At 42.5% G+C, this 15,583-nt stretch overlaps 1 protein-coding gene across 4 annotated transcripts in view; it reads left to right on the top strand.

Moving 5' to 3' along the window:
- Positions 1–15,583, top strand: part of NTM (neurotrimin) — a 932,320-nt gene that overhangs the window by 256,433 nt on the left and 660,304 nt on the right. Inside the window, exon 1 of one of the 4 annotated variants that reach the window (XM_059413640.1) lies at positions 10,587–10,644. The exons of the other annotated variants lie outside the window; for them this stretch is intronic. Within the exon in view, the coding sequence (XP_059269623.1) occupies positions 10,602–10,644 (43 nt within the window). The 5' untranslated portion in view covers positions 10,587–10,601. Of the gene's footprint in view, positions 1–10,586; positions 10,645–15,583 lie in introns of those variants that run through there. 4 annotated transcript variants of the gene reach the window in all.

The following is a 15,583-nucleotide window of genomic DNA, read 5'->3' as shown; positions in this document are numbered from 1 at the left end:
CATCGTATCCCTGCTTCCCAAACTGGGTGCACGAGCCCCACCTCTATTCTCATGTCCTTGCAGTTGGCCCATCGCCCATGCCATGCTGTTTAGGTTGTCTCTGCTCTTACCATGCCAGCAGCTTTACCTACTACTCATCCTATGTCTCCTGCTGGAGAAGAAAGCCTGGCCCCAAATCAAGGCTGTCTAGCTGCAAATAGATAACTGGCTTCTTCTGACTTTAATTAAGGGTGAGTCTTACCTGCCCCTAATCCTGTCCTCTGCTCACCTCTGCCACCACCTAACCCCTTTCTAGTTCTAGTGCCCAAGTCAAAAGAACATTGTCCTTAGGTAGCTACTCTGCATAAAAATTTACCTCCCAGAAGCCAAGCTAGCCTGACGGTGAGCAAGAGAATGTATCTTGCAGAGATGTTATAAGGATGAGCCAACAACGGAAGTTCTTGGAGCAGATATGCTCTCAAAAATTACAGAATGTTCTATTTCTTCCTAGACGTTGATTCCAGTCCCTTCTTGTAGCTCACCTTCACGGTGTACTGATAATCAACAAGTACAGTCACCCTCAATGGTCCTCTGTCCTAAATAGCTACGTCCTACTGGGTCACACTGGCTGCCTGAACCTGGCATCACCTCCACAGTTTGACCCTATTATCTAAGGAGATCCTTTGATTTTGACAAGCACTTGTTCTCATGCAGTATAAACGCTTCTGGGAGGAAGAGTATAGATGTATTGGTTTGTGGAAATTACCAATTACAGGAAAGTTGTGCCCTTATTAATAAGGTTAGGAGTGTTATCATCATAGGAGAATCAGATGGGAGTCTATTAAATTTAAAACGCTTAGGAAAACCTTATTCAAAAGTGGGCTTAGAAAAAGATATGAGGGCATGTGTTGTAATGAGCCCTGGGTATTACCTAAGACTGATGAATCACTGAACTCTACCTCTGAAACTAATAATACATTATATGTTAATTAATTGAATTTAAATAAAATAAAATTTAAATAAAGATATGATAATGCTCTATTAATGATAAGTAAATCAAATAAAGAAGACTGTACTCTAGAATTTCTCTGGCTAATAGGCATAGGCTGGCGGCTTCAAGTCCTATCTGTTATGATCGCACTTGTATCTCCTTTTGAAAGACTTGAAGGCCATACTATGTGTTTAGAAAAAGTAGATGCTACTTCTACGTTCTTCCACTACGTGGTTGGAGGATCTTGAACATTCTCTTTGGTAGTAGTTTTATTATCTCTAGATTTACTATCTCTAGAATCTCTAGAATGTTAAAATAAATAAATAAATAAATAAATATACACATATACATATATGCATATATACATTTGTATATATACACACATATATATATGCATATATACATTTGTATATATACACACATATACATATATATGTATGTATATGTGTGTATATGTATATATATATGTATATGTGTGTATATATGTATATATGTGTATATGTGTGTATATATACACAAAAATATTTTCAAATGGCATGCAGGGAGAAATATATACATACATATATATATTTCTCCCTGCATGCCATTTGAAAACATTTTTTAAAGTTAAAATACAGAAAATTTAACAACAGTAATAGCTCAGCCTCCTGAAGTACTTACAGGCACTCTTCTGAAAACTTTTACATGAATTAACTCAATCTTTGCAGGAACCTTAAAAGGGTGCTTATTATTATTATGCTTATTTGACAAATGAGACACTGAGACACAGAGAGGCTGATTAACTTGCCTACGGCCACACAGCTCATGAATGAAAGCTGGGGTTTAAGTTAGGCCATCTGAGCCCATGCTGGTCCCCTTCTCTCATATGGCTTCCTTAACCAATTTAAGAAGGTGGGAGTCACAGCAGTACATGAAGAAGTATTCTAGAATGTTAAGATATTTGTTAGCATGGAGATAATTGCAGTCATATCATTTGGAATGCAAAATAATAAGGTTGGGTTTTTTTTCTTTTTCTTTTTCTTTTTCTTTTTTTTTTTCTTTCCCTCTTTCCTGGCTTGGGGCATTTCCTGAGAAGTTGCTGACTGCCCCTTCTTTTCATTGCTGATAGCATTTACTTTCCAAGGAAAAAATCACTATTTATCAAGTAGAATTTGGTAATTAAAAAGAAAAGCTACTTTCAATAAAGTCTTAGAAGTCCAAAAAAAGGACATGTGCTACTTTTCACCTCAACCGCAGACATCCTACTTAGTAGGATCCTACTAGTCACAAGACCTATTTTACTATTAAGCCAAGAGGTGGAAGAGTCTCTCTCCACAAACGTTGCCCCTCTCCTGCCATGCAAAGGCCTATTCAGGCACCTCGCTGGAGAGGTTGACAGCTCTTCAGTAGGGGGAGGGGTGGCCAATTCCCCTTCCCTTTTCAGTGAGCCTGGGAAAAATGGGAGCATCCCTCCCAGGAGAGGGTAGAAGCAGCGATTCTCCAATTCTGATGATGTCTTTTTGTTTCCTGTTTATTTTTTGCTTATTCCGCACCTTCCTTGCACTTGAGAAGAATATAGACTTCAAAGGGCCTCCTTACACCTGAAAAGACTATGAAACAACGTGGAAAAAGATAAGACTTCCACATGCTGGAAGGATTAACATACACAACTTAATTTTGTGATTAGAGACAAAGACTAAAAACAAAAACAGGCTCAGGAAAGTTTTAGATACATATAACTTGAAATAGATTATCAAGAGAGAATGTGCAGTATTTGGCTCAACCTGGTGCTTTGAAAGTAGAGCTCAGAGAGGATAATCACCCTTCCAAATAGCGGCTCCCTCGCAGGCTCTCATAAGCCATATTTGGCTATTGCCTGAACCACGGGGTTGACCTAATTTGCCAATTCTTGTCTTATTAAATGAGGCTGACTCTACCTCCACTGCTTTGGAAAAAAAAAAAAGCATAAAATATGAATCCAGAGGCCAGACCGTAGGACCTCACACTCCACAGGAGACTTCAATTAAGTGCAGTGGGGACTCCTAAACCAGGGGCCCAGGTGAGCTCGGTATGGAAAATAGTGATGAAGGTTTCTCATGCTTGTAGATGCCCTTGCCCACCCTCTCCAAAACTACTGTACCAGGATCTCCCAGGAGGGATTTAGAGAGCAGTATTGTTTCAAATCTTTACAGGTGATGCCCAGCTGAGGCTGAGAATGACCGTCACATGGATTCTCCTCATTGGTGACCAGAGGCCACTAGTGCCTACCTTGTTTTTTACCTGCCAAGTTATAGTACTAAATGAGTTTCTTGCTTTTTTCCAGATGCTAAAATCAGCACTGTATGTTAGATGTTAATACATATCCTTTTGTATAGACCAGAAATTGGTCTACACAACCCTTGTGCTTATTTGTCACTTGAGGACAATAAATGGATGTCCTCCTCACTGGAAATATCTGTTAATTTCTCTAGTCATACTTACATTCTGTACCCAGACTGACATTATGGTGAGGATAATGATGATGATTTCCCAATTTACTAGACTGAGTAATGAAGTAATAGACATGTCTTGGAAGGGGCATCAGGAGTTGTATTTGATAGTCCACCCCCTGGACAAGGAGTGACCTTGGACAAGTCACTAACCTTATTGAGTCTTATGGGTTTTTTGACTTATAAAAAGAAGGGAGTTAGACCAGCTTGTTGGTTCTCAAAAGGCATTTCACAGTAGAATCCTTTTTAAACAAAACAGATTAAAGGGATTGTCTCTGGCTGCAGCCAGGGGTTAGATGGTAGAAGCAGAGTCCCAGGACTCTGAGGTCTCTCTGAGACTACCATGAGCCCTCTGGTCTGCTGAGCTCAGAGGGGGCGAGGAGATTTGAATCTTATTGATTGAGGTCAGTCTGAGTGCCTCCAGCCATCAGTCTGTTTACCTTTTCCAATGTCAACCCCTCTTTTTGGGGAGAAAGAACAGCAGAGATGGGAGTCGGTGGTGGTCGTGAGTAGTACCCTGACTGCTGATTTAGGGTAATAGGTGACCCCTGAGTTTTGTTTTGTTTTTTTTTTTAAAGCTCCCATATTCTAAATTTTAAGAGTTTGCTCCTTAAAGTATCTCTTAAAATTAAGTAGAGAACAATAAGAGAGACCCATCAAAATTCTGGTGATTTTTACCACACAACTGTTGCCTGGCATAAAGTGCAGCCACTCTGGAACAACTGACCGTGCTGAGTAACTGTGATGCTCATTCCAAACAGAGACTGAAGGATAGGAAGTGTTGGGAAGAGAGCCCCAGGCTGAAGGCCCATCAGGAGTCATCAACATATTAGAAAGTCAAAGCACTCCAGAGTTGGCAGAGTGGATAACCTTTCTAGTCACCCTTCTAGAAACTGAAGAGAGAGCCAGATAGTCGCTTGTCAAAAGAATAACAATTTGGGGAAGTGCAAGAACTGACTTTGAAACAGATGAAACAATATAAAACTCCAATAAACTCAGGTATCACTCTGGAATTAATGGAGGACAAATTGGCTCTGCTGTTAACTTAAATACCCATCTGCTCACATCCCTGGAGCCCATAAATTTGTGGGGCTAATTAGTTGTTGCCATCCTGAGAGCAGCAGGGGGCTAACCACATTCCCTGGAGTTTTGTTACACACAAGCCCATTTCCCTGCCTCTTCAGACACCTGAGTTGGAGGGGTAGGGAGAGGAAAGGAGATGGCCCATCCTGGAGTGGTCCAAAGAGTTTGAATGAGAGTGATGGGCGTCCATGTCCTCATCTTGATCTTCCTGAAAGAAAGGTATTGAGAAATTGCCAAGCCTATTTACATTTTCTCCACTCTTATATATTTTTGTCATCAGGTCTACAACAACAGTGCTTTTTCTCATCTATCCAATTAACATCCTGCCCCCTCCCTCGGTCCCCCTCTGCTGCCTAACTTGACTTCTCTAAAAGCGATTCTGTCTATACCAGAAACGTGAAGCCTTAATATAGGCTCTTCAGCATAATCGCTTCTTAATTAAGTCAGGCTATGGCTCTGTTTCCCAGAATCGTTTCCAGAGGGCTTAATTTTACTTCTGCTCAAAATTAATATTTTACATTTTGCTCTTAAAAGAAACAAAAATATATATATATACTGAAAAGGAACCTGAGAAGAGCAGAATAAGAAAACGGTCCAGGGAAAAAGAGAGATCATATTTCAGCTCCCATTACAGAACCTTCAAGCCTCTGTTGCTGTTTTCTGCAAGTAATACTCAATCTGTGACATTCACTTTAGCAAAACAAAGCATGGATCAAGGTAATTAAATGGCACAGCTCAGAGTGAATTAAGGAATGATTCTATCGACAGGAGACACCTGCTGATCTGACACTTTCCACGTGCCTGGTCTATCCTGGCTGTGCTTACCTTGAGCTGGGGGGAGCCTGCTGACTCTTGCAACACAGGGTACCTAGGTGCAACTGTAAGTGGGCACCATTGGAGATCCATGTGTTGTCACAAAGGCAGAAGTCCCAAAAGATGAATGACATTAGTGCCATTGTATCTTCTTCCTCAAGGGCTGGTAAACTACTGCCTTATGTCTTGCCTGGGCACTCCTGGGGGTTTTCACTAATGACTGTGGTACATAGGAACTTGGGGGCACATTCACCCTGAGACTGCAGGGAGCACGATCTTCCCTAAGAAAGTGCTGGACTGCTGGCCCAACCCAACAGTGCTGTCTGTTATCTGTTCTGCCATTCACGGACTCCCTGCTATATTCCAGACTGTGTCCAGCTGCTAGAGCTCCAATGATAAAAAAAATACAGGCATGGGCACTGTCTTCAAGCCTGTATGTCTGTGGGTCACAGAACATGGGTCAGGCTGAGAGTTCACGTGTACAAACTCACCCTGAGCATGTGCAGGAGAGTTGCATAAAGAACGCCTGGGATCCTCAGAGACCAGGGGTATATCCTGGAGGTATACACTGCCTCAAATGTGTCTGGCTTGGATTTTTTTCAGTATGGTCATAGTCACATAATCACATATGGAAATTTTGTACTTCTATTATTCTGCACTTCTTATCATTAAGACTAACTCTGTGGAAGTTAGGGCTAGGGGAATTGATTCAGAGCCCAAGGAGCTGGAAATGTGGTGCTATGACTCTGGCCCAACGTTTAAGAGGCCAGGTGCAAGCTCCCTGAGAGATTCTTCCTGTTGTCCTCAGCCTTCCCCCTTCTCTGCTTCCCAGCTAAGAGTGGTGCTGTCCAGGGTAGGGAGAGGTGGGGTAAAGGGGTGAATGGAAGTCAAAGATGCTCTAAGAGGGGCAGTTGGGTGGCTCAGTGGGTTAAAGCCTCTACCTTTGGCTCAGGTCATGATCTCAGGGTCTGGGATCGAGCCCCGCATCAGGCTCTCTGCTCAGGGGGGAGCCTGCTTCCTCCTCTCTCTCTGCCTGCCTCTCTGCCTGCTTATGATCTCTGTCTGTCAAATAAATAAATAAATTCTTAAAAAAAAATTTAAAAAGAAGATGCTCTAAAAGACCAGATAAGTTGAGTTCTCTCTCTCTTTTTTTTTTAAGATTTCATTTATTTATTTGACAGAGAGATAGAGAGAGACCAGAAGTAGGCAGAGCAGCAGGCAGAGGGAGAGGGAGAAGAAGACCCCTGCTGAGCAGGGAGCCCGATGTGGGGGCCGATCCCAGGACCCTGGGATCATGACCTGAGCCAAAGGCAGATGCGTAACTGACTGAGCCTCCCAGGCACCTCGATGAATTGAGTTCTTAACCATTGATCTAACCACACAGAATATGTGCATCCATGGGAACATATGTAATAATATCTGGCCATGGGATCTACGTGACCACCTGAAATTCTGGTTCCAGTAAAACATGATAGAACATTGGGAAATGTCATCCTAGGGCCTGTGACTGATGCTGTGCCAAGGTGTTTCATTTGCATGACTGATTATTAGCCAGATGGCCCCTTCGTCCTACTCTACAAAGTACCAGCAGGAAGGGGTTTCTACTACTTAGCCAGCTTTTGCTGAGGGACTACCCAAATCCATCATTTGCTATGAAAATTTATTGTACAAATACTATATAAGATAACTGTGTAGTACATTCTTTTCATATGTGGATTTTCATCAAAAGAAAAGTCTATTTCTTTTAGGAATGGAATTATTACAAGTGGCTTAGTTTATAGGATTTCTCGATTTCTTTCTGTAAATATTTTATCGGCATGATAGATTTGTCTTAAGAAGATTGAAAGGTACATTTCCCTTTATCCATTTGGCATAAGAAGATAAATGCTTTCCCTGCCCCCCACCCCCGAAAAAGTGTAGGATGGCAATAAACCCATATATGTCCAGATGCTTCATAATGGGATCTGGGACTTCCTCATTTATCCCATCTTGTGCTTTGTTATCAGATGCTGCTTCTGTATTGCACAGGCTTAAAACATTGCCAAACATGGACCCTGCCTAGCCTCACCAGACTCAGGTCTGGGGGTCTCTATGTTCTTATCCATCTGGAAAGGTGCCATGGAGTGAGGCCTTCAAGTCCTTCATTTGTAGTTAGCACCCTTCACCATAATCATGAAGCAAATATAATCATTAGCCATTTAATAGTTAGAAAAATTGAGGTACACAGAAGAAACCATTCATGGTGATAAGGAAGTAGTGAGGTCTAGTTTCAATGAAAAGGTCATGCGCTTGGGAACCCCATCCACCTGCTGCTTCTGTAGGCCCTCCCTCTGGAGAGGAGCCTCCTTTCTCCTCTCAAATGGGGTTCATATTCTCAGCCTTTCTACAAAGCACAAAACCATGTTCAGTCAGAATGTGGTTAGAGAGAGGGTAAAGGCAACAGGCATTCTGGGGCAGGTGTGAGAGAGCATTTCATTTCAATCTCAACATGCACATTCAGACCTTAGTTGCCAAACGGGAAAGGAAATCTGTATATTTCACCAAATTCTGCTCAGTTTTCTCTTCTCTACCGTCAAACCATGACTTATGCTTTTTATAATTTCATCCACTTTTAACACTCATGTCTACCATGGAGCCTTCTTCTAGTGATTTACTTTGGTATTCTTCTAGTTTTTAGGCCTTTAGGTCTACATAGCTGGTTTTATAGGTGTTCTTGAATCTATCTTTCTATCTATGTTCACATATATCTTCTTTCCTCCATTGTATGAGAGCTCCCGTTGGCCCTTGAGAAGTGGCAAATACTGTCTTTGATACCATTCTTCCACTGGTTCTTGGATAGGTCTGGAGATACTGGATTACATGGCGCCCCCAGAATGCATAGAAATTAATGTTGGGGACCAGATCATGACCTCAACACCATTCTATATCATCAGAAATATCCGTGATGCTTGGCTTTTGCAAACAGAAATAGAAAGCTTAGAATCTAACTATGAAGAGAATGAAATCCCAAGACCCATCTTAACTATAAATATACACATACAGAGGTATGTGAGCAAAAGTCTAAAAAAGGTGTACTTGCATGGTCAGCGCAGAGAGGTGAACAAGAGGGGAAGTATGTTTTATGAACAAGCTTCAAGGGCAAGCACACAATTGATTATCTAAGACCGGGGTCAGCAAATTATGGCCCCTGGGTCAAATCTGGCCAAGTGACCTGTTTCTACAATAAAGTGTTAAAGAAACCGCACTCATACTTTTACATATGATCTAGGGCTGCTATCCTATGGCAACAACAGAATCAGGTAGTAAGGCACAAACAACAGACCCCAAAGCCTAAATATTTACAATGTACCCCTGCTCTCTGCTTCCATTTTTGATACATACAATTTTCTTCTAAACTTCACATGGAAAAATCTCTGAAAGTCCAGCTCCCTCCCTCCTCCATACTTTAACCCATTTTCTTTCCCTGCCATACATACCGATTTGAAAAGATGCCCAGAACTTTAATTTCCACAAGCCCATCATTTCTTCACAATATTCAGTGCCATGGTCTACTTAGGTGCAGATTTTACATAAGGTTCCAGGTTTTTTTTTTTTTTATTGTACTTTACCTTTCCAGAGTACATTTTAACATAAATGGTATAGAAATTATTTGTGTATTGTCTCACACTTAGAATCTCTTTGCCAGATCCTGCAATTTGGACAGGAATTTCTGGGGTAGGTGTGATCATCATCAGACAGTTCTTGACACCTCCAACCAGAAATGTATAGTGGGAAATTGAAAAGAAATGAACTCTAGAGGGGATTTCAATTTCAGCTTTTTCAACTTTTGGAGTTTTGTTTCAATTTTAACCTGCTATTCCCAGTATGACATATTTCCTGGTTTTCAGTATTGATTTTTATATTATAGAAGAAATACAAGGATGTGCTCACTGTTTCTGGGTCATGTTCACACCATAATGTGTTCACTAAGGAGTGTGTAAAGCCCTCAGTCCAGAATTAAATGGAGAAAGAAAACGTGAAAGGGAACACAGAACTGGTAAGCTGCCTGGCAGGGCTCCCCAACCTAAGGCTATACATAAAGAGGTTACCCTTCACACCCAAGCAGCACCAGCTGAACACTCTGGGTTAATGCATCTGAAATCTCACACATTTATCAGTGGGATTATATCTCCCACCAACCTTCCTTAGCAAAAGGTCAAGTGGATCATGGAGAAGTGTCCAGAAATAGCAAAGCAAGTCCTTGAGACTCAGAGGCATTTGATCCAGAGAAAATATGAGCCCTGAGCAAAGAAAGAAACTCACAACTTTCTTCAAACTTGAGAGTATCACCAGTAAGAACATTCCTAAGTGCACAGATAGCCCTCAACTGCTATGAAATTGTGCTGGGCATGAACAGTGCATCTCCAACTTTTGACAATGGCATCACAGAGGGCAACCCCACACTGTGAGCTACGATGCAGAATTTTATAGGAAACAGGCCTTTAGAAGAACCCCTTAGTTGCCTAGATAAGAAAGGGTAAGCTATGAAAAACAAATGGAATTGTAAACAATCAGACATCCAAAGAGCTTCCCAGTCTGCTAGGTTTATTTTTTTATATGTGATCTCATTTGATTCTTCCCACATGTCTGAAATCTATAAATCATGTGCATTGAATAAATGAAAAAAAAAAAGCCTTAACAGAGTTAAACATTTGCCCAAAGTTTATAGTGTTAATAGTAGAACTGGATAGAAATTCACATCTGACTCTTCACTATATCACGTATAGTTGGTTGTGCCCAGCTCTTTCCATGACCAAAGCTGAGAGAAAAAGTTGACCTTTGTGTACCTTGTAGGTAAGGGTTCTTTTTTAACCTACGACACATGCTGATTTTAATATTCATTTCAAGTAATTTCCTCCAGGCATATAGTACATCCTAAGCTAAGTACAGCTTAGGACCTAATTTCTTTCCGTAATATATACTCACAGCTGCCCCATCACTTTGTAATACCAAGATAAAGATCATACTAGGAAAAGAAGGGGGCAGAAGCATGGGAGAGAATCCGCCTATTCTTCTCTCTCGTTATACTTCATCACATGGTGTGAGGATGTAGAAGCTGAGATTCGTCACACGTTTCTCTTGGATTCACAAACTACTTTTTGTGGCATATCCAGAAAGAGGAAATAGAAGAATCACTCTCAGTTGCGTGAATTCAGACGGAAGCCAAAAGAAGCTGACAAATATTGAAGCATGAGCCAGAGACAAAAGTGGGCCCGTGACGTCTGCCGATGTTGTGTCTAGGGTTGTTCATTTCATCATGCCACGAGGCAGGTGCGTAGTGACGGGCTGTTGTGTTGACAACCACAAGTGTTCTGTTAAGCACTGCCAGTTGCTCTATAACATCATCGTGGAAGAGGGAAAGATGTCTTTGTCTAGATTTGAGTAACAGTGATGGTAATTAGAACACCGTGCATGGCACCAGTTCACGGGAAACAGATAATTTCCTTAGATCAAGCAAATCGAAAACGCACTGATTTGATAACCATAGGTGAGTATAGGGCTTCCAGAAACAATGCAGTAGTCGCTTCTGTGTGTCAGGGGGAGGGAGAGAGGGAATACGTATTATGGAATAAGAAGTGTTTTGAGCATTCCCAAGGCCCTTTCAGTACCTGGAGAGAGCTCCATAATTCATAATCCTGAAATGCATAGGCTGATAATTGTCTTAATCATGGGAGAAACATGGCTGAAATGAACTGAAATAAGCCATAAAACTCGTTACAAGATAACAAGATTCTATCTATTCTCCGAGGTCACGTTAGTGTTCCGTAAGGTCAAGGAGTTAATCACCTCATTCAGTACAAGCACGTAGATAAGGAACTGGGGTGTGTGTGTGTGTGTGTGTGTGTGTGTGTCTGTGTTTTAAATCTTTCTAAATTCCAAGACAGGAGAGATGGCCAGGAAGGCAAAAGAAAAGTAGATGGCAGTTTATGAATATCCACGCTTTTGTGCTTTCCTTTTTTTGACTTTTGGAGTACAAATGTCTGGGATATCAGTGGTAGTGAAACGGGTTTGTTTTGTAAATTTAACATTCCCCAGACTGACCCCCCTCCTGTATGATTCAAGTAGGCTGTCTACAGGTCAGTAGTGGTACAGGGCGACAGCTTGACAGTCTGAACAAACTTCTTTCCTACTGGCCCGATAAGGCGAACTGTAGATAGCTACATAGGAAGGAATCTTAGACATTGCTCCCTCCGATCTCCTAAGTATTTCTAATGAGAGAAAGAAGGGGGTTCAGTACAAGCCAAGTTCCTCAGGCCATTCACAGCGGAAAGAGCCATGAAATAGTCCACAGCACTATTTCACTAAAAGATCAGGTTCTTTTTTTTTTTTTTTAATATTTTGTTTATTTATTTGACAGAGATCACAAGTAGGCCGAGAGGCAGGCAGAGAGAGAGAGAGGAGGAAGCAGGCTCCCCGCTGAGCAGAGAGCCCGATGCGGGGCTCGATCCCAGGACCCTGAGATCATGACCTGAGCTGAAGGCAGAGACTTTAACCCACGGAGCCACCCGGGCACCGCAAAAGATCAGGTTCTTAAGGCAGGGAAAGGCAGAAGCTAGAGGCAGCAACTCTCAGGAAATGGGTTCTCTACCTTCCCCAAGGTGCTATGAACAACAACATCTTTAATTGGGGCATCACGTCCACACGCTTAGAAGGTGAATATTGGTTAACCTGGTGCAGGGGTTCTTGCTGCTTCTGCGTGTTTGTCCTCATCCCACGCTGGTGCCCACGTCCTCTTCCCTCCATGTCCTCACCTCCAACTCTGTTCCTCCCTCTTCTCTGGAGCTTCTAACACCCCAATCTTGCATGAAGATCTCAATGTCCCTTTTCTCAGTAAAGACTGGAAAATATCAAACATTACAAAACCACCAAAAACATGCTTAGGAGGAAAAGTGAGAGTGTGGGCCTGGTTCCTAGAAAGTTCTCAATAAAATCATCATCACCAATAAAGTCATTATCACCATCACCGGTTTAAGCCAGGCTGAGGCATGAAAGGAGACAAGAGACTGCCTAGTTCTCATCACTGCTAGGCCCCCATTAGAAGAAATGAGCTAGAAATACAACAGAAAGAAATATCTAAGTTTTAAAAAATAAAATTATTGTTTAAATATTGTTTAATATTTAATTCCAAGGAGACATCTAAAAATCTTTCTGCCTCCCTTATGGGATGATAAAAGAGCCGTTGTTTTGGGGTCATAAGGTCACTCCAGTACCAGCTCCAAATGTTTTCAGGCATTTAGTTGCCATGAATCATTAATAAATTACATGCAAATTTAAATCTACTGATCTAGAATCCTAACTTTTTGTTTGTTTCTTGTTTTTCTTTTCTTCTTCTTCTTTTTTTAATATATGTGGCTTATAACTCATAGATAAGAAAGACCAAGAATGCTGTCATTTTTTTTAGTTAACAGAACAAGAAACTAGCTTCTGGGTCATTCAAAGGCCAACTTCTCTTGAAAGCATTTTCTTTAAGATTGCTTTGTGAACACAAATTAAGCTCCCAGACTATGCATTTATTGAGGATTTACTCTGATAGGTTCTATGTAGGTGGTTATTGCAGAATTAATCCTCAGTAAATATGTCTTTGATAATCAGTTGATTTTCATTTAACACACAGCAACCACCATATATAAACTCTAGTCAAATATATTTCATCAAGAAAAAAAAAAATTGAGTAAATACTAACCAGTGATTAAATTAGTACTTGTTACTGTCTGCAGCCAAATCAGTTGGATGGATTCAATAGTAAATTTTTTAGAGGCATTCTTTGAATGCCAAGGATAAATTTTATTCACTGATATCAGTAGGATTCTCAGGTCTACATTTAGCTCAGGGCTAGTAAGTTTAAAACATTTGCTTCCTGGGGATAAATGAAGAAAGCATAAAAGCCAAACTGAAATCTAGTAGGAAGGGAATGCTGAGGTCAGCTCATCAGCTGTGATGTTCCAGGGAGCTCAGTGAGCACTTTCCTGCAGGCCCCAGAGGGCTAGGGGTGGTCTCTAGTTGTGCTACCCCTGTCCAGGAAGGTGATACCTTCTAACAGAACCCTTAGTGAATGGGTATGGAAATTGGGGTCTGCCCCACAGTTCTAGATTTAGGAGTTAACAATTTGTGGTCTGGGACAAATGATGACCTCTTGAACACGTTTCCTCTTCTGTAAAATGGGAGTGTAAAGGCATACTGACCTCGGAAGCCTTCATGCGAGTATCGGATGCTATGCTAATGTACATGAGAGGATTGCTTACACTGTTCAGCCCGTGAATAGACACATACTATTCTTGTGATGTTTTCCCAGTGAGCAAAGGCTTGGGATAATATAGTCTGATGAGACATCATTGCCAACCAAATGCATTTGGGGGGAAGTAGGTATCCAGATAACACTCAGATTTCCAGTGGCTGCACTGCAAAACAGAAGGGGTTCTGTTTGGGACGGCCCAGACCCACATTCAAACGGCTGATGGCTCACCTTCCCAAGCACTCAACCACTCTCCCTTTAATCCCTTTGGAAGATTAGGTGTTGTTGCCAAATGGCCAGCAGTTCAAGTTGGAACAAGACAGCAGCTGATTTACCTTAATTGTAGAAAGAGCTGGGCTGAGCAGAGGTCCATCCTTGACTTCCCTTATTTCCTTAGGTGTTCTGTGGAGTCAGAATTCTGTATCTGGAAACTCTGGGGTTTCCCAGATATACCCCACCATACCCGCCGCCCTTGGCTGCTCAGTCTCCTTTTGGCCCTGAAGGGAAGAGGATGGAATATACCTTATCAATAACTTATTGTTAATAAACACGCCAACAAGGAAGGTGCTGCACACCATGAGTTTGCTCTTCCCTGCATTGGAGTGGGAATCTTAGCAAATCAGGGGTTCCAGACCCCCCGAGCAGGAAGTGAATCTGGGAACATGTGGCAGCTGCTGACAGTCACTCCGCCTTCAGAAAGCCACTTGGAATGCAAGCTGTGCGTTGCCTTCATCTTTTACTGCTCTGCCAGACTGTTTACTGGAGCAACCTTATTACCAATCTCCTAAAAATCCCCATAAAATCCATAGATCATAGGCTCTAGCATTATTACAGCCCCTGCCTGCATGATGAGCCTCTACAATTACTAGCCAGGGGCTGGAGGAAACGTGCTGCAGTCACCAGGTCCCCACCCACGAACAGCGTGTGGACCACAGAACCGGCTGCAGAAAGACCGAGAAGGAAGGAAAGAAGAAAGAGCTCCCGGCAGTCTCTCCTTTAAGTTTCCCTTTCTTACGGATCTTTTTCTGAAGGGGTTCTTTTTCTTTCCCTCTTTGTTCTTTCAGTTTCAGATATATTCCTCCACCCACCGTCTCTCTTAGCCTCCAGAAACAGATGTGGGGCTTGAGAAAGACAACTTCATAGTTGTCGGCTCCCACTGGGGGACCGGCAGCAGCCGGCGGGCCGTGGGGAGGGCGAGGCTCAGGCCTGGCTGGCTGCAGCTGTGGGAGAAATCTCTGATGAATTTCAAACCCTGCCTCTGCTTTGGACGTGATCAACAGTCACAGCGGGGCTTCTGTGTTTGACTCTATGAACAAGCTCAGAGGGAGGGAGAGAAGGCAGCCCCTCTGCTCTTTCCCTCCCCTGCCACCATGTAGCGGACTGGAGGGCTTGGCAAATGGCGTCTACCTCTGGCCCGGGCATGGGCTTGCCCTGAACCCAGCAGTGCTGCAGAGGGTGGACAGCAGGTGCTGGGCGACCAACGCAGCCTCGCCGCAGCTGCCCCCACTCCTCACCTGCGGAAAGCGGTCCGTACTGAGCAAGATGGAAGGTGGGGCTGGCCCTCGGCACCTCCCAGAACATCTGGGGCAAAGACCTGGAGACACCCGTGCACAGAGGGTCCTGAAGCAGCTTTCAGTAGAACACAGGTGGGGAGCACACCCAAGAAGCCCCCTCACTGGGATTTGACTCCTCTGCCTCTTCTAGGCTTTCCAGAAGAATGGCTTATGGGATGCAGGGGTGATAAATGTTCTGGGAGGAGGCTGTAAATTACAAAAGTCCATGCAATCAATCAATCAATAAACAAACAAATAAATAAACCCTGTTAGGTTATTATAGGCTCCAGCCTTTTCAGAAATGTGACTGTGGGGCTCACAGAGGTGTTTGTTAAATAGTCATTGACTAAGCACATAAAGCCTCACTCACCCCCAGAAAACAATGCAGCAGCCTCTTTTCTTTCCTGCCTCTAAAATGGGTTGT

This window comes from Mustela nigripes, chromosome 1 (genome assembly GCF_022355385.1).
Source record: "Mustela nigripes isolate SB6536 chromosome 1, MUSNIG.SB6536, whole genome shotgun sequence".
Classification (NCBI taxonomy): domain Eukaryota; kingdom Metazoa; phylum Chordata; class Mammalia; order Carnivora; family Mustelidae; genus Mustela; species Mustela nigripes.
This window is presented reverse-complemented; position numbering and strand designations above follow the sequence as displayed.